We start from the raw sequence: 27090 nt of genomic DNA, 5'->3' as shown, positions 1-27090 counted from the left end.
CCCATTCTCCCTTTCAAGTTTAATGATAGAACTGATTTTTCTCTGAGAATATAATGATCTAGAATAAAGAGTTTCTAAACTGAAGTGCAGCCATATGACTAAGTGCTGACCAAATAATACAAGGAGTATCCTTCAGGAAGTATCATTAAAGGAAAGCCGTGAGTCCTATTTTGTCCCTTCAGGAAGTATCGTTAAAGTGAAGCCGTGAGTCCTATTTTGTCCTTTTCTTTCTTCTGAAAATTAAGGTGAAGATGTGATGGCTGGAGCTCAAGCAGCCATCTTGTTCAATGAGGTGAAGCCACATGATGAGGATGGCAGCACAACGGAGTAGAAGCTTGTGTCTCTGTTGGTCCTGGAGCCTCCTTACTACCTCCAAGTTGCAACTCTATAAAATAGAAATCAAATTCTCTCTTGGTTAAGTTGCTATTCTTTTGCATTTTTCTGTCACTCACACCCAAACCCAACCTTATCTTTTTGCACAAGTCTCAGGGTGAAATAAGACATTACAGGAAAAGTAGCCACCTCAGTAGGAATTTCCTTTAGGACACCTCAGTGATTAAGAACTGTAAGCCCTGAAACCTTAGGATCAAAGATGAAATCCTATCCCCTCTACCACTTATATGTTGTGCAACTTTGGGCAGGTTGCTTAACCTCTCTGTGCTTCAGCTTTCTCATCTGCAGATGGAGATAAAAATTTACACCTTGTCGCTCAGAGGATTAGTGTGGACTAAGTGAGTTAATATGAAGTTGCAAGAAGTAGCTGGAGCACCATATGCGTTATGTAAGTATCAGTCAGTATCCCATTTTACACATTACAGGGATTCCCTGTGTAGCTCAGGGACCTGGGTCCCCATAGCATCTGCCAAAGCATCATCTCAGCTTGGCTTTTTGCCTCAAGGTGACTGTGTTCTAAGGGCAGTGAGGCCAATGGTGTTCTGAGCTTCAGCATGACGTGAACAGCTTTGCCCCAAGGGAGAGGACCCCAAACTGAGGCCATAGCACCAGGCAGCACTGGACTGCTGGCCCCTAGAAGGAGGACTGCTCTCCAGGATGCAGATGAAGTTCTTACTCGGGAAGAGAGAGAAAAAGGCTCCCTTCCTGGCTACGTACCGTGCACAGATGCCCCTCCTCTCTGGGCCTCCAGAGAACCATTAAATCAGAAGTCACACAGCTCATGAGCTAGCAGGACAGAGAGCAGTAAGAGATACAGGTGAAATGTGCTGGGTTTGAGGCAACAGGGAGTGGTGTAGACCAGGGCCAGGGCCCCAAACCACCGGGGACCAGCATGGCCCAGCGCCAGCTAACCTGTCCAAATGGGCTACCGTTGTCAGGCCTTCTGCCTTTTCAAAAGAAATGGAAATCAAATCTGAACTCCTTGTGACAATTTCTGATTGTTTAGTGTTGGCTCCATGCCAACAAACAAAACACCGATAAAGGTAGTGTCCCTGGACCAGCTTCCGGCCGCCAAAGCAGTGTCCTGTGCAATGAGTCTGAATCCTCAGGTCCCAGGCTGCCCCTCCTAGAGCCCTGGAGGAGGACGCGCTGCCACTGAGCACCGGGCAGCTGGGCGGGGAGACAGCTGCAGGACACTGTCCTTCCCAGGGAGGCAGGTGCTGTGGGGGCTGTCCAGGTTCAGAGGGGCAGGGATCGTGGGCAGAGGTGGGGGGTCACCTGCTGCCTCAAGAAACACTCTGACCCCCAGAGCTTCATGTGTTTCCTCTAAGAAGCAGACTGGGGAACCCAGCTCCAGCAGGAGGCAACACACAGCCCACCCGCCTGCTGAGGCCCTACCTGAGGCACAGCCCCTGCGCCTACAGCTTTGGGAACACCCCAAGAGGAGTCCCCATGGGGGGGGGGTACCCACAGGGGTCCCACAGGGCCACTTGGGACTTATGTGTAGATGGGACCACTGATCCTGACTCTTCCTTTTGCCACCGTAACAGGATCGCACCCCCACACCCTTTGCCACGTGACCCCACAGAGCCACTCCCCAGAAGGGGCAGACTGCACGCCCTCTCCCCGGACTCAGGCTTGGCCAAGTGGCTTGCTGTGGACCCTGGAACATCCACAAACCCGACCAAGGCAGAGGCTTGAAAACCACTGTGTGGTCGGTATCTTGCTCCTGTCCCCTCCACTGGGCGCGAGCCTCCTTAGGCAGCCACTGGCCTCCAAAAGCTCTGAACCCACAACCCGAAGCAGAGGCCTTGCAGCTAAGCTGTTGACCCAGGAGAGGGAAGCGCATGGTTATTCTGGAAGCCACGGACACTTGGGACTGCTACACAGCACTTTGGCAGCAGAAACCTATTACACCAGGAGAACAAAGGCTTCCCCAACCCCATCCCCGGCTCACTGCACAAAATCTCCCACCCGGTCTGGCCATCATGCATTGTCACAGAAGCCGCTGTGCCCCTGCCCCTGAGGCAAATATAAAGACTCCCTCTGGAGTGGGGAGGTTCCCACCAGGTTGTGCACCAGGAGGCCTTGGAAGAGTCATTTCCCCTAAGAGTCACCTATAGGGCATGGGTAAGCACACCTACCTCACCAGGGATCGGGAGGTGTCAGTGGGATACCACAGGTCTGTGAGGGGACGCGGAGTAGGGGATGGCCAGTGCTGGTATTTGCACTCATCAGGACGGGGGTGGGGCTGGGCCTGGACATGGGAGATGGGGCAGCTCCTCTGAGGAAGCTCACGCCTGTGGAAAATGAGGCCTCAGTTTTGGAGAGCATGATTTTGAGGAAAGTGGGGAATCTGGCACTCTAGACTGAAGAAAAAGCAAACAGGGTTATCTGAGTACCAACTCTACACCACTCCTGTGGATACAGGTCACACTGTTTGGAGGCCTGTATCCAGAATGCTTTTGAACTTTAAGTGAAAGAACATAAGCTAATCATGGCTTAAATACAAAGGGTTCCTTTTTCTCTTGTAACAAGGAATCTGGAGGGAAACGGTGGGTGGTGTTGGTTCAGTGGCTAAACAATACCTTCAAGGACCAACATCTCATCTTTTCCTCTTGCCATCTTTACTGTTTGGGTTTTTTAATCCTGAACATTATTACCTCACAGTCGCAAGAGGGCTGCTACGGTTCCAAGCATTTCATCTTTATACAACCTTACCTTTCAAGGTAAGAAGCAGCTAAACAAGAAAAAGGAGAAAAAAGTCCTAGGCAGCACCCCTTTTATCCCAGACCAGAAATTCGCTGAGGGTGAGAAAGCAAGTTATCTTCAAAAAAGGACTATGTTGGTCATGACCATCTGAGCTGGCTACATTGCCCAAACAACAACAGGTTCCTGTTAGCAAGGCAGAAAGAAGCAGAACAGCTCTGAGGTCGATCAGATAGCCTGTTAGCAGGGCCCGCTGGAGGTGGGAGAGTCAGTCCCGTAGAAGAATGGTACCAGGCCGGACTCTTAACTGCAAACCTTCTAAGCTGTTCTGTGACAAACAGCAGATTTCACTTTGTTGCAAACAACAGAATCCACTCTGTTGCAAACAGTGAATTCCACTCTGAGGCATCGCCCACCTCAGCTCTGCAGCATCTCAGCACTTGGAGACCAGAGCAGGCCATGGCTCTCCGTCCTCCCAGCTTGCCTGAGGAGCCCCAGAAGCCCCTAACTCATGGTCTATCTGCATCCACCCGCTCAGCCTGAAGCACCCCCCCCCCACCGCCCCCAGAACCCTTGGAGTCAGGGCACTCCCCCGCCTCCACCTTAAAGGCATAGGTTAACAGGTACCATCCTCTCTGGGGAGCTTGGCAAACCTCCCCCACATGTGGTCAGACTTCAGGCTGCAAGCTTCTGTGTGGAGAGGCCTACAGAAGGCAAGACCTGAAGAGAGGGTCAAAGGTGCCTCCGGAGAGCCCACTGAGGGTGGGAAAGGGATGGAGGGCCCAGAGGTAGGAAGAGGATTCCTGAGGTGGGAGCAGGGCGGAAGCGGAAGCGTCAGGCAGCCCCAACGGATTCCACTTCTATGTCTTAACTTCTCTGATCCATGCTCCCAGTCAGAGGAAACAGTGGTCCCTTGGGCCAGATCAGACACAGAGATCAAAGAGCTATTCAGTTTGGCTGATGAAGTGCTAAAAAAAAAAAAAAAAGTCTATTCCAAATGCTTAAAATTATAAGGTTTCACATTACCGGCCAAATTTCAACCTTTCTTGAAAAATCAGCAGCTCTGGCCATACTGCACCCATCGTCCCATACGGTGGTTTACGCTACAGCCTAGTGGCGGTCATGTCTTCAGATGGGGCTGGAGCGCTACAATCCTCACTGCCCCCTACTGCCTCCCCTCACCTACCCTTGCAGCCTGAGAACACTTCCTCATTCCAATCCTTTAGGCCTGACTTGAATCTATATCCCTACTCTTCTGCCCCTGCCCTGCGCAGTCCTGGGGACCTCTGGGGGAGAAGACCCAGCCTGTGTGATCTTAGCAGGGAGGAGAAGTAGAAGTTGGGGGGGAGGTCCCATGATAGAAACTCTGGGGCCTCTTCTAGACCCATTTCTGTGACCAGCTGCTTCCAGTGGCCTAGTTTGGCTAAGAATTTGTGGGGGGGTCACAGCCCTCCCTTCCTGGCATGGATGCAAAGGCACGCCCGGACTCCCACTGTCTCCGCTCTCCTGAGCCTGAGCGTTCCTTCCTTGATGCCTAGTGGGGCATTTGACCTACATTTGACCAAAAAGGCAACTGAGAGGGGTAGAAATGGTCTCCCCCTCCCCAGCCCCTCCTGCGGGCAGCTGCCCACATCCTCACGCTCTCTGGGGAGGCTGAGCCCCCTCCCACCACCACCACCACAACCACCACAGGGGCACCTCTGGGAAAAAGACGCAGAACAGACTGTTTTCAGCTGCCTGGAAAAGGTGCTGTAGGATCCTGGGGCGACACTTTGCTCCCTCCATTGTGAGCTGAGACACGGCCACTACAGCACAAGAGACAAGAAATGAGTAGCAAACGGGGGAGGGAGGTGGAAAAATTAAATTTTGCGTGATCAGCAAGGTTTCAAACAATCGCTCGCCAACTGAAGTGGGTGCCACGTCTATAAGTCATTCTGTTTTATAGACCATTAGGATCTCCAGAGAGAACCTGCATGGAGACCACTGCTTTTTGTTGAAATTAAAATGTCAGAGAAAAAGAAATAGAACAAAACAGGGAATCTGCAATTAATTACCAGGCCATAAAAATTCAATAATCAGGAGGCAGAGCGGCCGCGGGCCCAGAGGTATCAGAGCCAGCGTAACAAGAATGGAATACATTAATCTTTTCAAATTAGTTTTTTAATCTGACGGGGATATATGGTGACAGGCCTCCCCTCCCTGCCCGCTCTACCCCCAACCCCCTCTCCGGAGCTCTCGAAGCGGGGCTCTCCGAGAGGGAGGTTCGGGTATGAGCTGGGGGCCTGCCCAAATCCGGACCCCCAGACAGGGGACAAAGTGCTGGTCTGCGGCCCAGGCTGAGCCCAGGGCCCCAGGCCGGTGGCGGGTGGAGGAAGGCCCGCGGAACTGCCAGAAAAGCGCTTCTTGGGAGTCTGGCTCCCGCGGGGGCCCAGTGCACCCAGTCAGCACGGACAGGGCGCCTCTCTGAGCTTCGGTTTCCTTCTCTGCAAAATGGGAATCCTAACCCCGCCTCACAGGCAGGCTGGATGCAGAATGCCGGGCGCTCTGCAGAAGGCCCCTCCGGTTACTGTGTTGACTGGACTGGCAGCTCAGGCAGCAAGGAGCCCGACGACGCAGGCTCCACCACACTATTCAGAGAGCAATTATTTAGCATTTGCTGTGTGCTCAGCGCTGGGAGAGACCCGCAGCCTCAGCTGTTACTCCGGGGAATGAGACCCCAAGTCAGAGAAGCATGCACTGGGCCGCCCGGTAAGGGGGAAGGCGCTTCTTCTCCCGGCAGGGCGCCAGCGGGGGCCACCGGGAGCTGGGCGGGCGGCCACATGGCAGCACCCCAGCGCAACCCTGCCCCTGCCGCGTCTCCCGGACACTTGACCGGAACTGGGCGGCCTCCCAGCGGGGGTGGGCGCCGTGCTCGCAGTTTCTGCCCAGCTCTCGGCGATCCTCCGCCCCCGCCGCCGCTCCCGCACGGACCGCCCCCCTCCAAAAACCTCACAAACCCGCCTTCAGGTATCGGAGTCTGGGGGCCTCGCGCCTGCTGAGCCTCCCCTGGGCAGCCCCGGGTGGAGCTGTGGTCCGGACACTAAACGGGCTGGGGGAGCAGCCACCGGGTGGAGGGGATGACCTTGAGCAGCAGGTCATCGGATGACCTGTCCTTTGCACTTTGTAATTGTAACAGGTAGAGACCGCTCGGGCCGGCCCTGTGTAAGTCCTTCACCTGGATTTTCTCATTTCCTCCCCTGTGAGGGGGTGAGGGGGACTATTAATAACCCCATTTTGCAGAAGAGGAAATTGTGAAAGTGGAGTTGCCCCCCATTTGTGTATGTGCTCTGCTCCCCGAATGCAGCTTCCCTAAGAATAAGGCCCGCGCGGCTTCTGTCCCCTTCCCCACGCCGCGTCACAGTGAGCGCTCCACCTGTGCTCGCCGGATAGGGTCCCTGCGAGCCGACCTCACCTGCCATCACTTTCCTCCCCAGAGGTCTCCACTCCAACAGCGGCCATTTCTTGAGCACCTACTGTGTGCCAGCTCGTGGGATCTGATGCCATTTGCATAAGACTGCGGTTCCTGTTATACACAAAGGAAACAGGCTGAGAATGATGGCCCCCATGGTGGTCCACGTCTGTCTGGCGCTCAAGGGGAGGATTCTAAGAACCCTGCCTCAGAGCCCCATTAACGAGAGTCTCAGGACTCGCAAGCCCCACCTCTGGGTTTGTCCCCAAACCAGGTCCTTCACTCCTTCAACCGGATACCCTTACTCCCCTGCCCCCAGAATCCTCTGCTAATTCTCTCACTCCCTCTCAAGCTCCTGTCATTTCTAGCACCTCGTACTCATTGCTACCCTGTTACACCCAGGGCCCACCCACCCACATAGGCCGCAGGGTCCCAGCAGAAACAGCAGCGATAAGCAGCAGCCTACCCAGGAGGGCCATCCCATTCTTCCCCCCTGACCCAGGATGGTAGACCTGAGGGGCGCGCAGGGAAAACCCAGACGCCACACGCAGGGTTTGCGCCCTTCTCCGGGCGCAGTTCCCAGTACAGCCACCAGATGGCGCCCGGCTCGCTCCAGCGGGGCTTGCAGTAACGCTGTGCGGTCGCCAGATGGCGGTCGAGACCGCAGCTCCGCGGGCAGTGCCGGAACAGGGAGGAGACTGGAGGGCAGGCGGGTCCTAGTGCGGGCCCAGGAGCCCCAGCCAAGTGACCCCGTACTTCGCTACCTCCTGGCCGCATCATGATCCATCCCGCACCCCGGCTCTCGGTGCCCGCCGCGCTGGCCCTGGCCTCCGCCGCACTGGGCGCCGCTTTCGCCACCGGCCTTTTCCTGGGTGAGTAGGGCGGGGCCTGCGGTACCCCCAGCAGAGCCCCCGCAGGCGGGGCAGGTGCGGGAGCCGAGCCCGTGACTCCGCGAGGCGGGCTGCGGGTGAAGCTCCGCCCTAGCGCCCCGGAGTCCCAGGCCCTGACCGGGACCCCTCCGCGGCAGGAAGACGGTGCCATCCCTGGCGATCCCGGCGAGAGAAGCGCCTGCTGCCCCCTGAAGACAACCCCCTGTGGCAGTATCTGCTGAGCCGCTCCATGCGGGAGCACCCGGCGCTGCGGAGCCTGCGGCTGGTCAGCAGGGCCAGGGGCGGAAACAGGCGCCCACCTCAGACCCAGCGGGTCCCACGTGCTTGTGTGACCTTGGGCTGGGCCATGGCGCTCTCAGGGCTTCCGGGACTCCTTGGGCTGGGCGCGGTGGGCGTTTCCTGAGAGCGGGTCCCCACCACCACTACGCCCACGGCCGCGCACCTGGAGGGGTTTGTGGGCCGGGGGAGGCGCTGGGTGACTGGCAGTGCTCGCGCGACCCTTTTCCCTCCCACCACCGCGACACAGCTGACCCTGGAGCAGCCGCAGGGAGATTCGATGATGACCTGTGAGCAGGCCCAGCTTCTGGCCAACCTGGCGCGACTCATCAAGGCCAAGAAGGCACTGGACCTGGGTAGGGCTCACGGCCGGAATCCCTGGGGGCCGAAGTCACAGGGATGTCTCCCCCAACTCTGGCCCGAGTCCATACCTCTTGCCCCCCAGGTACTTTCACAGGCTACTCAGCCCTAGCATTGGCCTTAGCGCTGCCCCCGGCCGGACGCGTGGTCACCTGTGAGGTAAATCCGGGGCCCCCGGAGCTGGGGCGGCCCCTATGGAGGCAGGTGAGTGTCCCACACATTTGAGGCCCTTGGAGCCTGGCCACTCCCAGCTCCAGGATAAAAGACTTGCTGGCTCTGACCCCACTCCTTTCGCAGGCTGAGGAGGAGCACAAGATCGACCTTCGGCTGAAGCCTGCCCTGGAGACACTGGGTGAGCAAACGGAGTGGAAAGGGCCTTGGCACCATTTTCCAAGTGGGGCCACTGGGCGCGTGCTAGTGACCAGGTCCACAGGGGGGACCTTGAGGCAGTGACAGCTCCCCTGCCTCCTGGCTTCGCAGCTGCCATGTGGCCACATGCTGGGTGGCACAGTGCCCCTCCAGGCAAAAGTCCCTTGAATGGTCACAGCGCCTAGTGAGGCTTGGGCAAGGGCTTCTGACCGCTGGGGCTGCGGACTCAGCCACATCTGCCCCCCACCCCCCCAGATGAGCTTCTGGCCTCAGGCGAGGCCGGCACCTTTGACATGGCGGTGGTGGATGCGGACAAGGAGAACTGCACTGCCTACTATGAGCGATGCCTGCAGCTGCTGCGCCCCGGAGGCATCCTTGCAATCCTCAGTGTAAGGGAACCCCACACTGTCTCCGTCTTTTCACTTGGCTACTCCCTGTGCCTCGCCCCAAGCCACAAAGCCGCACCCAGTGCACGCCTGTAGGCTGCCCCCTCTGGTCCCCTAGGCTTTCCCCACCTGCGGTCTGCAGTTGCCACCTCTTGCCCTGCTCGCTTAGGCACCTTCCCTCTCCCCTCTGCTACTACCCCCTCGCCCCCATGTCCCGCCCCTCCGCAGGTCCTGTGGCGCGGAGAGGTGTTACAGCCTCAACCACGGGACAACGAGGCCCAGTGTGTGCGAAACCTGAATGAACGCATCTTGCGGGACGCCAGGGTCCACATCAGCCTCCTGCCTCTGGGCGACGGCCTCACCTTAGCCTTCAAGATCTAGGGACGGCCCCCAGCGCATGGTCTCAAGGGAAGGGATGTGGGAACCCCAGACATCAACCCTGACTTTTAAATTCGACAATAAAGTGGGGTCTGGGACACGATCTTCTGAGCCTCCATATTTGGCGCTAAAGTGGGTAGGGAGGAGGCCCAGCACTGGCAGGTTCTAAACCAAAAGGGGGCCCTGAGGGCACAGATGTCATCCCTTCTTTGGCACAGTCCTGAGAGCCACCTGGCACCAGGTCTATTGCCAGCTAACTGGAGGCAGGATATAAAGTTCTGACTGACCTGGCCACATACATACAGGACCCCAGCTCCTCAGGTCTGCCGCCACGCCACAGGATCTGAGGGCTAGCTGCAGGGTAGAGCCCCCACCCCTTGGTCTCCCTCCTACTTCACTTCCTAGGAGGGGCAAGTGAATGAAGGTCTTGTTTGGTGCAGCTGGGACTGGCTAGGAAACCCTATCTGGAGTTTAACAGGAAACAGGCCTTGCAGCCAACCTGGTTCGCCACTGGGCGCTTTCATAGGTTATGCCAGTTCTATTTGCCCATGTCTTCACAGAACTCCGCTCGACCTCACCTCTGCAGTGGAGGCTCTGCTCAGTGGACATCAGCTCACAACCAGGCCACTTGACCTAGACCTGAGGACCTCAAGGTTGGAGTATATATCCTGTCCTCCCCCTGAAGTCCTGGAGGAAGGTGAGGGACTGGGTGGGATCACTGGCCAAAAAGGAGTGAAACAGACTGGCCTATAGGTAGGAGACTATCAAGTATGGCAGTTTTTAAAAGTTTCCCACAGGAAGATGAAGTTAGGCTTTCCCACACCAACATCTATGAGAGGAGGTGGACAGGGAGCCAGGCCCTTCACTCCTCTCATTTGGACTTCCCTAATCCCAGTCCCACAGAAGTCCTACAGGAAGATCTTATCTCCACGTCACAGGTGAAGGTCAAGGCAGATATTAAGTATTCTTCCACTAACTGCCTCAGCCTAGAATACAGTTAGGTTTTGCAACCAGGGTTAGGCCTGGGTCCTCTAAGGCTGGAGACTGTTAGAAACAAGGCCACAGGAGCGCCTGGGTGGCTCAGTGGGTTAAAGCCTCTGCCTTCGGCTCAGGTCATGATCTCAGGGTCCTGGGATAGAGCCCTGTATCAGGCTCTCTGCTCATCGGGGAGCCTGAAGTTTCCTCCTCTCTCTCTGCCTGCCTCTCTACTTGTGATATCTGTCAAATAAACAAAATCTTTAAAAAAAAAAAAAAAAAAAAAAGAGAGAGAGAGAAAGAAAAGAAAACAAGGCCACAGGGGCCACAAGGGCCCACAGGTGTCAACTTCCATCATCTTCCATCTCCTTGGACGTACCTAGAATTTTATGCAACCCTCAGGGCTCTGGGTGTGATCCAGCCTTCGCTCTCCCGCATGTTAAAATGCTGTTAGGATGCACCTGGGTAAATATGTCCAAATTACTCTTCAATGTATCTTTGACCAAATGGTAATTCACTTGTGCCACACCCCAGTCCTGAGTCCGGGACCAAGTAATGTCCAGCCATAGCTGAGGGAAGGCCACCTGTTAGCTCTGAGGCAGTAGGCAACCAGGGGTCACAGCAGCTACCAACCTATGACCTTCCCACAAAGCGGAGTTGCAGAAATGTCTGCTGCTCTACTTCACACCTCTCTTGAGTATCCCAAAAGCAGATGTGCTTTCACACCCAACCTGCAGACATCTTTTCCTGTTTGACCTAGCAAAAGATCCTGACTCCAGCAAATTGGCTCAAATTCCAGCTGTCTGCCATTAAATCATGTGTCTTACTCACACAGGCCATTCCTGCCAGTCTCAAAGCACTGTACACACTGGTGAGTGTGTACAGCCTTTCTTTGCCTGGGGTCAACAACAATCCAATGGATCTCTGGACAGACTTACAAACTGAAGATATAAAGGGATATATCCTCTTATTTTATTGTAGTCCAAAAAGTTCATGGAGTTACTTTAGGGACACAGAGGACTTTGACACAGATTTAGGTAAAAAGCAAAACACTCCCCAGAAAAATAATGTGCTAGCTAGATACAAGGGATATCTGACCCTGGCAAGTATTTAAACTCTGCAAATACTTGGAGTCATTAATTATGTATACTTCTTTTTATTCATAATCTGTAATGTTTGGGGATACCAAAAGTAATTCTAAGGATGGCTGAATTTAACAAAAAATCTTTAACCTCATCTTAAAACTTCCACTGATCCATCTCGTTCAATGGCAATTTTCAGTAATAGGAACATAAAAACAAACATGCACACAATTGCACAGTTTTCATAAAGGTCTATTTCATTATTGGTGGGTAGCGCATTTAACAGTTAAATACATTTAAATAATGTATAGGTGACTGCACCACTGCAGCATTGGTAACTAGATAACCAATTCAACTAGGAACCAGCTAACAAGTGACTGTCTAAATATTTAAAATACAGCTCTTGTTTAGATCATCCTTTGTTTTGATCACCTTCTTGGGGGGAGGGAAAGCCTGCTGGTCACACTGGAAATATATTAAGGCCAAATCTTCTGATATCCATTCCCAGAGGTTTCTTTCAATTGGATTAAGCCTCCAACTCCAGGGCAAGCCCAAGTTTGTGGCCTCCAGCATTAATGCTCTTCCCGTCTACCAGAGCAGACAGTGTAAGCTTGACACCTGTAAACAGAAGCAGGCAACCATGATTTGCCTGAAACACCTCAAGAATCTGCAGTCTTTAATAATCAGCCCAGAGCCTGCCTGTCCCTCCCTCAGCCTGTGAGATGACCTACTAGTGCCAGCCACCAGAGGGCACTTGGGAGTTCCAGAGATACTGGAGAGAATTCAGGTGGCCCTATCCTAGGTTAAGGATCAAATAACAGAGCACTAAAAATGTTAATTAAGTTCAAAGTGCTCTAGAAAATACAGTAACATTCAAAACACTATTCAGACTGTAAGACATTAAAAGACAATTGTATTTGCACCAGGACAACTATAATAAAGAGATAAGTGGGGAAAATTGAATGTAGACTATGTATTATGTATTGCTCAACTAACAGTAATTTCCTTAGCTGCGACAGTGGTATTGTAGTTATGAAGAAAAATGTCTTACTCTGGGAGATGCATGTTAGGGAGATGTGTCTGCATGTCTGCAAAACATACATTTAAATAACTGAAAAGGGGATGTGGAAAAAAGGGAGTATGTATGCAGATATGCAAGAGAGAACAGATGTAGATGTTAATTAGTGAATATGGGAAAGGGTATACAGGTGTTCTTCATAAAGAAGGCTTTTCATAAAGAACCTAAATTCTTTAGGTTTCAAAAAGGCCAAATATGGAAAGTTTGGGGGAATATCCCTATTTGAAGGGAGAAAAAGTTCCAAGTGCTTTAGAACTTGCTATTCAAGTGTTGGCAAGAACCAGTGATGCTGGGGCACCTGGGTGGCTCAGTTGTTAAAACAGCTGCCTTCAGCTCAGATCATAATCCCAGGGTCCTGGGATCAAGACCCACATTAGGCTCCCTGCTCAGCGGGAAGCCTGCTTCTCCCTCTCCTACTCCCCCATTTGTATTCCCTCTCTCGCTGTGTCTCTGTCAAATAAATAAAATCTTAAAAAAAAAAAAAAAAATACAAAAAAACTAGTGATGCTGGCATCACCTAAGAGCTTGTTAGAAAGACAAACCCTTCACCCCAGATGTACTGGATCAGAATGTACATTTTATAGCAAGAGTCCCCAGGTGACTCAGGCACACTGAAGTCTGGTAAGTACTGTTCTAGAAAACACAGCAAGCCTCCAAACACCAGATAAAAGAGACTACAGAGACCAAGCAATGAGTGAACCCTGATTAGAGAAATAAACATCACTAGAAGGCATTTCAGGTACAAGTGAGGAAAGTGACTACAGAATGGACAGTAAATAATAATATGGACTATTAACTTTCTTAGGTGTGATAATGGTATTACGGTTATGCAGGAGACCAGACCTTCTAATTTCGAAGTAGACGCATGCTGAAGCATTTAGGGAGGTGTCAGGATAGCCACGACTTCCCAAGAGCCCAGCAAAAGAAAGGGAAAAAAAGGAATAACAAAAAACTGTGGCAAAAGGTAAATGTGTTCACTGTACTTTGAAAGGTTTACGAAGTAAGAAGCTGAGAAATGAAAAATAATTTTTAAAACACCAATCCTACTTGTCAGGAATACTTACCAGGCCTCAGAGTCTGAGTGTAGCCCACTCCAATTAAACTAGAGTTGTTGACTTTTGCCTAAAATAAAACACAAAAACAGCTGTAAAAAAAATTTCTGAATGGAGAGAGGAGAGACAGCCCCTGCAGGTTTCCCTATTATGCAAATTATGAACTATTCCGCTTTTTTTATTCACATGAGATAATAAAATTCACACAAACCAAGAGAAACTCTGGACTCTGGAAACAAACAGGGTTGCAGAACGGAAGGTGGCTGGGAGATGGGGGAACTCGGTGACAGCACTGAGGAGGACACACGATGTGATGGGCACTGGGTATTATATGCAACTAATGAATGAATGAACACTACATCTAAAACTAATGATGTACTGTTACACTGGCTAACTGAATTTTTTTTTAAAGACTTGTATAAAATAAAGATTTCATAACATTTGGGAAAAAGTAAGTACAATTTAATACTATTAAAATTTAACACTATTACTGAGCCCAACAAAACCCAGATGCCCCTTAATTCTTATCCATTAAACTCCAAGTCAAACTGTCAGTACGACACAATATTCTTGGTAGTAAAAAGGTTGACAACTTCTGACATCAGAACAAATTTGGAAATTATTTGATGTCTTCACTCTTTTATAATGTGTAACATCGAAATAGTCCAGAGAGAGAAATCATATAACAACAGACAGAAATCACAGGAACGGCACTTGGGTTCACACGGCAGTAGAGCCAAGTCTTCTGAAGCTACTAAGGACCAAGTAAGCTGTAAATCTAAGGAAGAAATGACCCCCCAGTGACCACTCTGTGCCCAACAAATTAAGAGCCTCAGACTATTGGACACAAGTTTCTCCTATTTTAGAACAGAAGTAAACGATGAAACTGTGATAGGACATTAAGCAATACTTCAGGGTGATGCTTAATTGGGGGCACAGAGCACTACTTAGGTGGGAAATGCTGGATACATCTCCAAACAAATCCCCAGAAGTCACTCAAAGTCACTTTGGGCACACGGACCCAAAGCTGCCTTCGCATTTTAGACTATGAGACCACTACACTGGCTGGCACGAAAGCCATGCTGCTGCAATAGACGAACATTTGAAAAGAACAGCAATGCAGCTACCAGGGAGTACATTGCTGTGTGAATCCTAAGGTTTTCAGTGCCACAGTGCAATCAGAAACAGAGAAGGGAAAAATAATAAATGAATCACTGCCTTACCAACCAATGGGAAAGCATTCCAGATGCTTCTTACACTCTCTGATTACAGCTGCTAACATAAGAATGGGGCTAAAGCTTAACTGCCCAAATTATCAAAAACATGTTCCCACTTTATGTAACAGAAATAACTCCTGTGGAAAGTTTAACTTTCTTTAATTCCCAGTACTTACAGTACAGGCCGTGCCTGACACACAGGAACAGCTGCTGACCTGCCTGAAATCAGAGCCGGCATCTCTACACTGTCAGACACTGCACTCCCTCCTGCCCCAAAACTCACTAGGGCTGAAAGAGGAAGTAGCAAAAAAGCCCAAGGACATGAGAAGGGTGGCCATCCACCCGCTACAAACCCATGATAGGCGGGAGGGAGTCCTTAGGGTGCAAGACTTTTAATGTTAAGGCGCCGGAACAGTCCCAGGCAAAGCAGGATGAGCTAGCTGGTCACCCTAGACAGGAGGGAAATCAAGACTCACAAGCCTGGGCGCCTGGGTGGCTCAGTGGGTTAAGCCGCTGCCTTTGGCTCAGGTCATGATCTCAGGGTCCTGGGATCGAGTCCCGCATCGGGCTCTCTGCTCAGCAGGGAGCCTGCTTCCTCCTCCTCTCTCTCTCTGCCTGCCTCTCTGCCTACTTGTGATCTCTCTCTCTGTCAAATAAATAAATAAATACTCTTTAAAAAAAAAAAAAAAAAAAAAGACTCACAAGCCTGATCCTGGCTCTATCCCCTTTCTTCTCACTCTCCTTCCCTGGCAGTGATCTAAGTCCTTTCTCTTCCAAGCTTTATCTCCACCTGCAAAATGGCATTTGTACCACTGACCCCTAAGATCAAATCTAAAAGATTTTGTAAACCCTAAAGACAAAGTAACAAAGTATTATTATTCCACAAAGAAAGACAAAGTAACAATTAAAACACTATTACTCCTGGCCTGGGGCCCGAAACACTGGCTTCCCTGGGCTTAGGCTTGGAGCTCAGGGTTATTATCTACACTAACTGAGCAGCTTTAAATAAACTCCTGTGACCTGGATATCAAAGTTCTAACATTGCCTCCACAGAAAATGCATGCAGCATTACAAATTCTAATCCCAATCTGTGAGTAAACTAGGGATTGTGGGAACCACAGCTCAAATTTTCACACAATTCAAAATACCCAAAGATGAATTCCCACAACCAAAGACCCCATTCTAAGCCCACAGTAATAGCCAGTACTCACAGAAATGGAAGCAGTGGGATCCAACTGATATTTGGCTGCAATGCCAAAGCGAGTGCTGTTGGTACCTGATGTCCAAGCAAGGTTTACTGAAGTGTCAAGATCTTCACATACTTTTTGATAAATTGATCCTCCAAATTCTGTCCCATCATTGCTGTAAAATATTATAAATTTGTAAATCTAGAACAGACAATGTAATGACGGCGGCACTAGGTCGATACTGTAGCAGTATAGTTAAATAAAAAGCACTGCTCACATGGGAGTGTAGTATTCCATTGAAAACGTGAAATTTTAAAAGGGTCTTTATCCCAACCTATGCCCCCAAATAAAGGGTCATATAAATCATGATACATCCATCCAGTAGAATTCCCAAACAGCCACTAATAATCATGTTGTAGAATACATAGCTATAGTAAGATAATTAAAATGTACTAAGGAAGGAAGGAAAGAATTATAAGCCAGCCTTTCTGGTATGTATTTTATACACATACACATATATGTGTATAAAAAGATGGAACTCCCAAACATGAACTAACAAAGATTAATTATCTAGGTGGTAGGATCCTAAGAAATTGTGGTTTTCTTCTTTGTCCTTCTGTTATTTACCAATGCTTTATTTTATGGGAAAAAAATTCTTAAGTCCTTTTCACATGTAAAAACACCAGACATTTTAGGCAATCCCACCAACTCAGTACCTCACGTTATCAAAATTAAGAATGATAATCTTTTTGTGTTAAGAGAAATTGACTGTACTCAGATTAGTAAGAGATGACAGGTGACATCAATATCATTCCCAGGTCCTGCATCACAATAATCCCAAAAAATAAATACTCACACATTAGTGTGTAGTTGGAAGTCCCCAGTCCTGTAGCCCACTGCAAAGTTATTTCTTGTCAGCTTCGATTTGGCACTGTCAAAAGTCATCTGGTACCCAGCAAGCCAGCCTTCGTAACCAAAGACAGCTGAACCATGGATTGCAGGTCCAGCAAAATCAAAGTCAACATCACAACCAAGGTTTATACATTCCCTCTTGTAAGAAGACTTGATTTTACCACTTTTCTTTCTGGAAAAAGAACAAACTGACTTAAAAGTGATGCCACTGAGAAAGACTTACATACATAACTTCTGGACGAAGGACACAAAACCGATTTATGAACTGCAGTAAAACAGGAGTAAAAGCAGTAGCAGGATAATCCTAAGAGGTAAAGAAAATATAGCTCAATGAGCTAAAAAACAAGGGTACTTGGGGTTAATGGACTTCCACCACCATGAGAAGACTGCTTTTGCAGGACTGACCATCAGTCACAAAAGCCCATTAGAAATATGTTAATTACCCAAGTTAGTCCCACAATGAAAAGAGGCAAATATTTGAAGGGAAGCCAACAAGAGCAACCATAGTACTCCTCTCCAAGGCAGAAATAGAAATTCACCGCAAGGTAGTTAGGTAAGCTATCAAACAGTAAATGTGCATCTTTCCTGAAGAAACAGAAAGGCTTTTAAATTTAAAGCAGATAAAGGGGCCCCTGGCAGGCTCAAGTTTGTACAGCATGCAACTCTTGATCATGAGTTGATCTTGGTCATGGGTTCGAGCCCCATATTGGGTGCAGAGATTACTTAAAGATAAAAATGAAATTTAAAGCAAACAAAAAAGTCCACGCTTACCCCGTGTTTGGTGAAAAGGTGGTATCAAATGTCAGTTTCAAACCTTGACAAATCTATTTTGAAAGAAAAAGAATTTGTTTTCGGCTGTATTCTCTTTTTGAAATACAAAAATAAATTAATACTAAAACGCATGTGCAAAATGTTACCTGGTCTTCAATTGCGATTTCTGTTCCCAGAGTGTTATCAGTGTTCCATTTTTCTGTGAAAGTCAGACCATACTCACACCATTTATATTTGGTCTCCAAGGTTCCAGTAACTTTACCAGTGTCTGTATTAGATGAACCAGACGTTGAGAACTCCTAAGACAATAAATGACTTCATGAGCTTTCTTGTAAACCCAGAAGAATCACTGCCTAACTTACCCACCGAAACACAGTAATTTCACTAACCCTTTTTATCCCATTTCCCAAATACTTCTACAGTCTGCTACTGAATATACAAACAACGAACTGCCTGTCAGTTACTAACTGCCACCTTACTTACACTTACATTTTCAACCAAACAATGACAAATTAACTTGTATGTAATCCTCAACGACAAACTGTACACCTCTTAAGGAAACTTCCGCAAGGTGATTATTTTGGAATTCAAGAATCAGTGTAATAGGAAGGAATGAAAGGCGAGAAATGAATGTTTCAGCACTGTATCCAATCTGCCTAATATTAAATAAAACACTATAAAGGTCAGTATGGTTAATCACACACAGAGCCCCATCACTAAAATGGGCACTCAACAGTAACTGAAACACTATTCGGAAATGTTCCCTGAAAATTCCTTTTCTTTTTTTTTTTTAAAGATTTTATTCATTTATTTGAGAGTAACAGAGACAGACAGCAAGAGAACACAAGTGAGGGGCAAGGAGAGGGAAAAACAGGCTCCATTCTAGGGCCCAAGGATCATGACCTGAGCCAAAGGCAGATGCTCAACGGACTAAGCCACCCAGGTACCCCTGCTTCCTGAAAATTCTTAAAAGGGAAAGCACCCCACTGCAGGAATTCATGCCATGAGAAAAGATTTAAAAATCTTTGGTAACCCCAATACTGTTTTTCTGAGATAAAGACTCTTCACCAGATTTCATACCTTCCCAACCATCTTTTACATTCTCGTTTATAAAGAAAAAAAGTAGGGAAAAGTAATTATAGGAGATTTACTCTACAGCTGGTTTATATCGTGCATAATGTAAACTATATTAAGTACAACAGATAATATCAGTAGAAAAAACAATCTAATACAAGTATCAACTTGAAGTGCATTATATAATCTTATGTTTATACCAAATACAAGTAACTTGCCAATCCCTAATTGCATACCAAGTGAAAAGGCGTAATAAGAAGGCCTTATTGAAATTTAAAATCTGCTACAAAACAGCTAAAACTCTACTAACCTTTCAAAGCTTGGCAGATAGCCAAACCGCCAAGACAAAAGAGTTTAAATACCCTCTGAGCATTCTGATTCACAATTTGTCTGCTAATGATGGTTACATACTTTGGCCACTGAAAGCCAAATCTAAAGATAGCTGATCTGAACTAATAGAGAACTTGACCTGAAATTATGATGCCTACAAGAGTGAGAAAGTATCAAAAACTGTATCAACAGGAGAAAAAGCCAATCAACCTTCACTTAGAAAATAGAACATTTCTACAACTATTGCTCTGCAATGAGACAGACTCAGTATCTTGAAATAAGACACTTTAACAGGAATTTCAAGTCAAAGCTTGGCATTCAATGACAATATTAAAAAGCACAGAATTATGTCAGGAAAAAAACACCGGATATAAAATTAAGAGTCCTGGCATCCAGTTCTGGCTATCGTTTGCTGAGTAACACTGAGAAAGACGTTGGAACTCTCCTGGGTCTCAGTTCCCTCAAGTGTAATAAAAAAATCTACCTCTGGAGGATTAAGTTGGAGAGACATGAAAGCTTTGCACATTTTCCAATGCTTTATACAAAAGAAAAGCATTATTAAACCAATATATACGGAGCATATTCTTCTAGCAGGTACCTGGAATGGGGAATGTGTAGAAGTAGGTAATTTTTAATCCTGAGTGACAATGATTACATGACTCTGGAGGCCCCACCCCCTGCTACCCAACAGCCTATAGATAATGAGCTAGCCTATATACACTCAAGACACAAAATCAAGACACAAGAACCCTCAAGACACAAAATCAAGATCACACAGTGGAACCAGAACTAGACCAGATGACAAGACTGGCCAAGCTTACACCCTTCACTCCATCACCAACTACTCTGTCTTCTACATTGTGGAATGAACTGGACACCTCTGCAGTTTAAATGAAAAAAAGGAACTAGGTGTTAAAAGGGCTTATTTGGGGCCAGGTACATATATAAGATCAGTACCACGTTGAGATATACATTAAATAGAAACCAAAAAAACCATATGGAATCCAGATCATATACTTCCTTCATAATCTCAAACCTAATTCCATGAAACCTTAACCCTGTCCACAAAAAGCCTTTCCTCTTCAACAAAGGTTTTGATTAAACAATCTAGTACTAGATATACTTCTCTGAGTGTTCTTCTCCAGTTTAAAATTTATTTTTTATCTCCAACCAGCAAGTAATAAGCTTTTTAAATACAAGGGCTGAGTCTTCCCTTTTTTGGGGAAGGCCTTTTGTGTCTCAACTGGTGCACAGCAAGAAGTTAAGAGTGGGAACACAAAAAAACAAACACAAGTCACTGCTCTGTACCTGGAGCAAGTAAGTTGCTCAACCACAGTGAATATACTCAGGCTTTCTTCCAGACCAAAGAAGCCAAATGGCAGATACAACTACAGGAGTTAACAATTACAGCAAGAATTTATCAAAAAACAAACAAACAAATAAACAAACAAACAAAAAAAAACCCAGCAAAATTCAATATTCACACACTATACCCATACTCAAAACAGTCTCAAAAGAAAAAATTTTTGAAGGAAAAAAAAAAAAAAATCCCACGAAATTAAGTTTTATTCTACTTTGAGTGAGTTAGGCAGAATCAAGGCATCCAAATACCAACTTCTTTAAAAATACTCAAATCAGGGGCGCCTGGGTGGCTCAGTTGGTTGAGCGACTGCCTTCAGCTCAGGTCATGATCCCGAAGTACCGTGATCGGGTCCCACTTCGGGCTCCCAGCTCTATGGGGAGTCTGCTTCTCCCTCTGACCTTCTCCCATCTCACGCTCTCTCTCACTCTTTCTCAAAAAAAATAAAATCTTTAAAAAAAAAAAAAAACTCAAATCAGGACTCTATAAATTCACAAAATTAACATGAAACTCTTCCAGAGAAGGCTGCTAGAATACACCCTTTATATAAATGGTTAGTACACTCAAATTAAGAGTTACTGAGTACTGAGGCACCTGTGTGGCTCAGTGGGTTAAAGCCACTGCCTTCAGCTCAGGTTATGATCCCAGGGTCCTGGGATTGAGCCCCACACTGGGCTCTCTGCTCAGCAGGGAGCCTGCTTCCCCCACTCTCTCTGCTTGCCTCTGCCTACCTGTGATCTGTCAAGTAAATAAATAAAATCTTAAAAAAAAAAAAAAAGTTACTGAGTATTTTTATGCTCAGAACTCACAGTGCTTTTAAATAGGCATAATAGGCATAAGAAGGATCATAAAAATGTTTAACAGGTTCCCTGATTTCAAGCTTGTAATCTTACTGAGTAAACAGTCCCAAATAACCAGTCTTTTCTGAGTTTCTTGTGCATATACAGTAATATGGCAAAAGACCACCTGAAAATCAGAAATCATATCCAAAGCCCAAGTAAATCAAGTTTCATGCAAATTCCTTAAGGCAAAATTAACTTTGCCTCTTCTTCAAGATAAAATGGGTAGACATTTTTCAGTGGTGACTATTTCATGGGCTGAAAAGTTATATAAAGGCTCATCAGAATTTAGTAGATATCTAACACTCACCACACCACTGCATGACTTTGTTTTCACATCCAGTTTCACCAAACCAAAACCTTCAAGTAGAGAGCAAAAGATAACAAAATGAATTTCTTGTATAAGAAGCAGCATACCAATAGCTGACAACACATAAAAAAAACTAAGGGCTTCATATATTCAGAGGTGCATAAAAATGTGGCTTGATACACCATATTTAAATGAAAAATTTTTAATTATTTTATAGAAACTAATATACACAGCACAGAACATCTCTATGCAGCTTTGCCTAGTGTTCAGGTGTACATGTGGCCCAAAAAAATTTGCTTTCAAACCATTTTAAAACCTAAAATCAGATCAGAAAATCAACTCAAATCTCAGAATAGCCAACAGTTTATTATAATAGTCATTTAAAACAATTATCCCAAAAAGGTATCTTCCTTTGGGATTAATAATCTGAGTAACGAGGAAAATAATGTAAAGTAGAGGGAGTCTATGTGGAATAAAACCCGCCAAGAAGAAAACGCAAATTCATTTTAGAAAACTCATTAACCCACTAGGAGTCACCACAAAAGCAAAAGAATAATACATCAGAATTCTAGCCAACCGATGCATAAGCTATGTATGAAAGAAATGAACACAGGTGTTTTTTTCTTACAGGTAAATCGTTGAAGTAGTTTGAAAAAAAAACTGGAAAAAGCTGGGCCAGAGGAAGATGTAGGTTATTACAGTAATATTTTAACAAAAGTTTTATACAAAATCTATCTAATAAATTACAGAGCAAGGTATTTGCAATTTGAAAAAGTTGTTAACCTCCCCCAAGCAATCCAAACACATTTTCACTTCTGATCTGAAAGGAAAAAAAAAATTCTTACCAAATCCTTTGTTGAAAATATCTCTGGCAGCTTTGCCAAGGTCAGCATATGATGGAGGAATACACACTGCTGGTGGGAAGAAACATTCCAGTATTAACCTTCCAGTTATCCCACTTTCTTCTGTCGAGGAACTAGAATATGATCCACTACTACCTTTAAATTCAAGGTTTCTGATGCTAGGAGGAGCTACAGTAAAACTAGACTTTAATGATCCCTATAATATCACCAATAAAGATTTATTTCTAAAATGGATAACCACCAGAGGTGACTACACAAACTTGGGAGAGTGCTTCCAAAACACAAAAACACACTTTCTATTCCTAAATTTACACAGTACCTACAGCCTTTCACCTCTTAGGACCCAACCAGTACAAAGAATCAAACACATGCACGTAAATATATCTATACTGTGCATCCAGAGATCACAGATATATCCAAATTTCACTGGAATGGGCTGATTTAACCAAATGACATAAAACCAAAACCTAAGACAAGGTCCTCTTCCCTAACAGATCTCTTCGTATCCTCATTGAGTTCTTAAACCAACATTCTGGAGTGGGAAGAGAAAGATAATTAACACTTGGGTCATTTAAATGTTGGAACTTAGAAAAAAACACGATCATCTAGGTTTCACTAGTGTCTACATCAACTAAATATCAAAGAGCACTTTGTTAATACGACATTCAAGTCCTCGGCCAATGCTCTGCGGCATAAGGGCAAACAATCTGGGTGGTTACACCAGCTCATTCATTCTACAGAACACGTCCACGCCCTTAGGAGCACATGTAATGACCTTGCGCTCTCACAAGGGGAGTTACTACTTCCTCTAAAAAAGTGATCCAATCCTCCAAAGACCGAATCCAAAAGTTACAAACTTTTGGCTTCTGAGTTCGTCAAAGGCACGTCCAAGAACTAAAGGCGAATGCGGCCAAAGACCAACTCCCCTAGCCTAGACCCTCCATCCGAAATCCCGCAGCCCAGCCCCTCCTCCGCAGAGCGAGGGGGAGGGTGGGCAGACCGTAGAGTGCCTACCTACAGGGGAGAACTTCCAAGTCTTTGGAGAGATCAGGGAAAAGAAGTTGCGGTTTTCTGGTCGACAGGCTTCGACTGTCCAGCCAACCCCGCCCCATCCCGCAGAGATCGCGGGTCTACTTACGCCGCGCGCAGCTCTGTCCGTAGGTCGCCATGGCGAGGCCACAGGAAGAGGTGATCTGCGGAGTGACAAGAAGTGCGGTCAGCGGGGGTCAGAGGCAGGTCAAAGGGCCAGAAAGGGGGTCTCAAACACACACAGGCGAGGAGCCGCGGGGCAGCGCGGCCATCTTAGGGAGCCAGGGCCGACCCCGAGTCTGGTTCGGGCGTCCTGCTTGGCCACCGGGGCCTAGACAGCCAAGTGACGCGCCGCAGCGTACCTGGTGGTCTCCTGAGAGGGGCCGCTACCGCCGCTCCGCTCGCAGCTGAGGCCGCTAGGCTCGCTCAGGGCCAGGGTGCAACTACCCCAGCTGGAGGGCGAAGTGAAGGAGACACCGTTCCGCCCGCCGCAACCCTGTCCTCCCCCCGCCAGGACCCCGCCGATGCCCCCGCGGCTGTCCGCCGCGCCGGCCCCCGCAACGCCGCCTGCTGCCCACCCCAGCCTGCTCCAGAACGGCCACGAGGACAGAAGGCACCCTCGCCCCCGAGGTGAGCTGCGTCTCTCCGTCGGCGGGGGCCAGAAAGATAGAAGCTGCTGGACCTCGGGTCAGGCAGCGACGAGGGCAGCCCCAGAGGCGAGGGGGGCGGGGAACGGCGGAGCAGCGCGGTAGGGACTGCGCGTGCGGGGGGATGGGACGGAGGCCCCGCGCGCGCTCCTCGGGGGCGGGGTGGGGCGTCAGGCGCGTGCCCGCGCGGAGCCGGGCGCCACTAGGCGCGGCTGCGCACTTCGGGGGTCACGTACTACTCCTGCGGTGGCTCCCGTACTCTGCTTAATCAGTCTCGGTACGGTGTGTGTGGAACGAGTCAGCTGAGCGTTACCCGGTCTACCCTGAGCAAGTGCAGCGTGCACTTCTGAAAGACTCTCTGCCAGGCCCAGGGAGAGCGAATGCGGCCGTGGGGCGCCACCTCCAGCCCCACGTGCACTGGTTTCCTTCGTCCACCTCCCATCGTAATGGCCATGCTGGGCGGGGCTCGGCGGGAGAGGCTCTCCTGAAGAGGCTGCCCCTCCCTGAACAAACCTGAGCCTGCCTCAGGGTACCCCGCCCCTTCCCGCTCCATGCCTTAGGGTTCCTCTTCGGCTGCTTTCTCCGGGGTTAGGGGATTGGACTGCTTTGCACACGCACCCAGCCCGAGCTGGCTTGATGAATCAAGCCTGATAGAAAATTGAGGAATCTTGCTGATCGGGCATTAGAATGTTGCACTCGAGTTCCCCGAGTGTGCACCAAGAGTGAGGAAGCTAAGGGAACAAGAAAAAATGAGCCGTCCTAATGAGAAATAGGGTCAGTTGAAGCTCTGGAATCAATCGCCAATCTCGGCATTTTATCCTTACTGTAATCGCAGTTTCCTCATCAGTAAAACGACATATTTAAATGAGACGCGGTGGTCTCAGCCACACAAAAAGAGCAACACTTCTCCCAACCCCCATCTCTTCCAGCTCTGAAAGCCTTCTCAGCTCAAACGCTGCTGAGGTTCTCAGAAAGCCTTCTCTGCTCAAACGCACCTTCCTCCTAAACCAGACGAAAACTAGGTAAGATTTCCACAAGGCAAACCCAGATGAGAGGTGCATCGTGGTGGACTCCCTCCCCTGTGCAAACCCAGCCGGTAACCTTGTCTGGCCATGGTTGGAATTACCCCTGTAGCAGATTAGCAAAGGAAGGGTCTTTGCTCAGGCACCAGAAACACTGATTAATTCTTCCTTCAAGCTCAGACAGGTCGAGCTGAAATCAGCCTGGCTGCGCTGGAACTTTTTTCTCTGGCCTTTTGTGAAGCTAATGGCAGAGACTGACATCTCATCTCAGATGCAGTATAACACAACCACCTTCCTGGAAAAACCTAGACTATGCTCAGTTACCTCCATTACCTGCAGTAGGGCTTATCCACTCTGAGAAATACCTGTAGCATTTTTAACCCCCAGAGAATTTCACTTTGCCACAAAACACAGACCTAAGGCTTTAGCCTCTAGGAACACAAGGAATGTACACAATACCCAATAACCAGGAGAAGAATGATGGTGATTTATTTAAAAGTTGGATTCAGGGGGCGCTCATGTCATGATCTCAGGGTCCTGGGATGGAGCCCCGCCCGCATCGAGCCCCGCCCGCATCGAGCCCCGCCCGCATTGAGCCGCATAGAGCCCTCCGCAGGGAGACTGCTTCCCCCTCTCTCTCTGCCTGCCTCTCTGCCTACTTGTGATCTCTTTCTTTCAAATAAATAAATAAAATCTTAAAAAAAAAAAAGTTGGATTCAGTAAATATATTCTAGTGCTTTCATTCAAAGCCCTTTTGGGGTGCCTAGGTGGCTCAGTCAGTGAAGCAGCCTTTTGGGGGCACCTGGGTGGCTCACTCGGTTAAGCGTCAGACTCTTGATTTTGGCTCCGGTCATGATCTCAGGGTGGTGAGATCGAGCCCCACTTTGGACTCTGGACACTTGAGTTGGGCAAGCAGCCTGTTTAGGATTCTCTCTCTCTCCCTCTGCCCCTGCCCTGCTCCTGTGTGTGCTTTCCCGCTCTCTCAAAAACAAATACAAAAACAAAAACAACAAAACCCCCAAACATCAAAGTCTTTTAGACCAAAGCAGCATTAGTAGCAGCCCCCACTTACAGAGCAACTACTTGTGTCACCCACAGGGGAAGCAGAATCCACTCAGCTGTACTTCCTGCTCTTAAGGCACTTCCAGTCCAGTGTGTGTGGAGGTGTGAAGAACTATGAAGGCTCCAAGATTTTGCCATTCTTGCAAGTTAATCTAACAAATTAGTCTGCCTTAGTTTCACAGGTTCATAAATGTTGGCAGAAGACTCGAGACTCGAAGGCCAGAGACAAAGGACTTTATTATTTGTAGCACAGCAGGTAACATATGATTCACGGTTGACTTAGTACCCCTTGCCCTCTCTGTCCCCAGGAGTGATTCAGAACACCCTACATAGAAGCTGTGCACACTATGTGTATGTGTATGAGACATACTTCTCAGGAAATAAAATCTGCTCTCTGCCTCAGAGAGACACACTACCTCTACCTTCCAAGGCTGTTTGCTATGCAGACATCTTGAAAAGATAGTTTGGCATAAAAGCAGTCGCAAGACATGTCGAAACTCCATGGAAAACTGTCCCATGGCAAAGGATGAGGAATTCAGGAATTGCAAATACAGGGCTAAATGCAAGCACAGAGATTTGTGGGCATTGTCAGACTGAGAAGACACTTGCCCTAAAGTCTGAAAGGAGAGGTTATAAATATTAAAAAGCTTATTTAATATTTAATATAAATTTAATTTAATATAAATTAATATTTAATATAAATGTTAAACAGATCAAGGACTGGAAAAGCAAAATTCTAGAAAGAGGCATGTGCAAACCCATACATGTTTCAAGTGGCAAGAATTCTTTGGAAACTACAAGTAATTAAGTAAAGATGGAAAAACCTGCAGGAAAGGTTGAGAGATTAGTCTAAAGATGTTGGGTGGAGTCAGATTCTAAAGGTCCTAAAAGCGGCACGTGAAGAGGAATCTGGGATGCCTGGGAGCAACATTTCTGACCTGAGCAACTGGAAGGACAAAGATTCCACTCAGTGTTGTAAGGGCTACAGGAAGAGGGACAGGTGTGAGGATGGAAGATGAGGGAATCAAAGGAAAGAGATTGATTCCATTTCAGATAAGGATGAGGAGCCAG

The 27090-nt window shown here is 47.9% G+C and overlaps 3 protein-coding genes and 1 long non-coding RNA gene across 9 annotated transcripts; 2 read left to right on the top strand and 2 right to left on the bottom strand.

Annotated features, from left to right (window-relative positions):
- LOC309856416 (uncharacterized protein) lies at nucleotides 1-7309 on the bottom strand. The gene is made up of 6 exons (XM_082717584.1): nucleotides 7063-7309; nucleotides 6554-6664; nucleotides 6099-6262; nucleotides 4801-4907; nucleotides 523-572; nucleotides 1-385 (listed from the first exon to the last, which is right to left on the bottom strand). Exons 2-5 carry the CDS (start codon nucleotides 6649-6651, stop codon nucleotides 540-542), a joined length of 402 nt encoding a protein of 133 aa, XP_082573710.1. The 5' UTR covers nucleotides 6652-6664; nucleotides 7063-7309; the 3' UTR covers nucleotides 1-385; nucleotides 523-539.
- Nucleotides 7202-11885, top strand: COMTD1 (catechol-O-methyltransferase domain containing 1). 2 transcript variants are annotated; one of them, XM_082717551.1, is made up of 7 exons: nucleotides 7202-7422; nucleotides 7578-7705; nucleotides 7967-8072; nucleotides 8162-8280; nucleotides 8374-8428; nucleotides 8701-8834; nucleotides 9770-11885. In XM_082717551.1, the coding sequence occupies exons 1-7, from the start codon at nucleotides 7329-7331 to the stop codon at nucleotides 9839-9841; spliced, it is 708 nt and encodes a 235-aa protein (XP_082573677.1). In that variant the 5' UTR covers nucleotides 7202-7328; the 3' UTR covers nucleotides 9842-11885. The 2 variants fall into 2 exon arrangements, with proteins under 2 accessions (XP_082573677.1, XP_082573676.1); XM_082717550.1 differs by lacking the exon at nucleotides 9770-11885 and adding an exon at nucleotides 9060-9309 and having other exon boundaries at nucleotides 7204-7422.
- On the bottom strand, nucleotides 11501-23809 carry VDAC2 (voltage dependent anion channel 2). Of its 4 annotated transcripts, none has more exons than XR_014307168.1 (10): nucleotides 23651-23809; nucleotides 23398-23452; nucleotides 22242-22310; nucleotides 21397-21446; nucleotides 17630-17782; nucleotides 17484-17536; nucleotides 16657-16884; nucleotides 15316-15975; nucleotides 13409-15093; nucleotides 11501-11884 (listed from the first exon to the last, which is right to left on the bottom strand). XR_014307168.1 is itself a non-coding variant. In XM_082717546.1 (10 exons), the coding sequence occupies exons 2-10, from the start codon at nucleotides 23426-23428 to the stop codon at nucleotides 11793-11795; spliced, it is 885 nt and encodes a 294-aa protein (XP_082573672.1). In that variant the 5' UTR covers nucleotides 23429-23452; nucleotides 23651-23809; the 3' UTR covers nucleotides 11501-11792. The 4 variants fall into 4 exon arrangements, 2 of the variants coding, with proteins under 2 accessions (XP_082573672.1, XP_082573673.1); XR_014307169.1 differs by having other exon boundaries at nucleotides 22242-22307; XM_082717546.1 differs by having other exon boundaries at nucleotides 13409-13466; nucleotides 15825-15975.
- On the top strand, nucleotides 23405-25666 carry LOC309856410. Of its 2 annotated transcripts, none has more exons than XR_014307192.1 (4): nucleotides 23405-23491; nucleotides 23803-23918; nucleotides 24865-24957; nucleotides 25133-25666. It is a non-coding gene; the product is annotated as an uncharacterized lncRNA (long non-coding RNA). The 2 variants fall into 2 exon arrangements; XR_014307193.1 differs by having other exon boundaries at nucleotides 25138-25615.
- Nucleotides 25667-27090: the final 1424 nt, after the last annotated feature.

This window comes from Mustela nivalis (genome assembly GCF_964662115.1).
Source record: "Mustela nivalis genome assembly, chromosome: 2".
Lineage (NCBI taxonomy): Eukaryota > Metazoa > Chordata > Mammalia > Carnivora > Mustelidae > Mustela > Mustela nivalis.
This window is presented reverse-complemented; position numbering and strand designations above follow the sequence as displayed.

Excerpts from the sequence above, each read along its gene's own strand:
- VDAC2 (XM_082717546.1), bottom strand. The coding sequence starts at position 23,428 with ATGGCGACCTACGGACAGAGCTGCGCGCGGC. Across the intron at positions 16,885-17,483 it reads ACCTTTTCACCAAACACGGG|AAAGAAAAGTGGTAAAATCA; the intron begins GTAAGCGTGGAC and ends TTCTTTTTCCAG. Across the intron at positions 15,976-16,656 it reads TTCCAACTACACACTAATGT|CAATGATGGGACAGAATTTG; the intron begins GTGAGTATTTAT and ends AATATTTTACAG.
- LOC309856416 (XM_082717584.1), bottom strand. The coding sequence starts at position 6,651 with ATGCAAATGGCATCAGATCCCACGAGCTGGCACACAGTAGGTGCTCAA. Across the intron at positions 6,263-6,553 it reads GGGGAGGAAAGTGATGGCAG|AGTGCAAAGGACAGGTCATC; the intron begins GTGAGGTCGGCT and ends TTACAATTACAA. Across the intron at positions 4,908-6,098 it reads ACTCCGATACCTGAAGGCGG|TGGCCGTGTCTCAGCTCACA; the intron begins GTTTGTGAGGTT and ends CTTGTGCTGTAG.
- COMTD1 (XM_082717550.1), top strand. The coding sequence starts at position 7,329 with ATGATCCATCCCGCACCCCGGCTCTCGGTGCCCGCCGCGCTGGCCCTG. Across the intron at positions 7,706-7,966 it reads CGCTGCGGAGCCTGCGGCTG|CTGACCCTGGAGCAGCCGCA; the intron begins GTCAGCAGGGCC and ends ACCGCGACACAG. Across the intron at positions 8,429-8,700 it reads GCCTGCCCTGGAGACACTGG|ATGAGCTTCTGGCCTCAGGC; the intron begins GTGAGCAAACGG and ends CCACCCCCCCAG.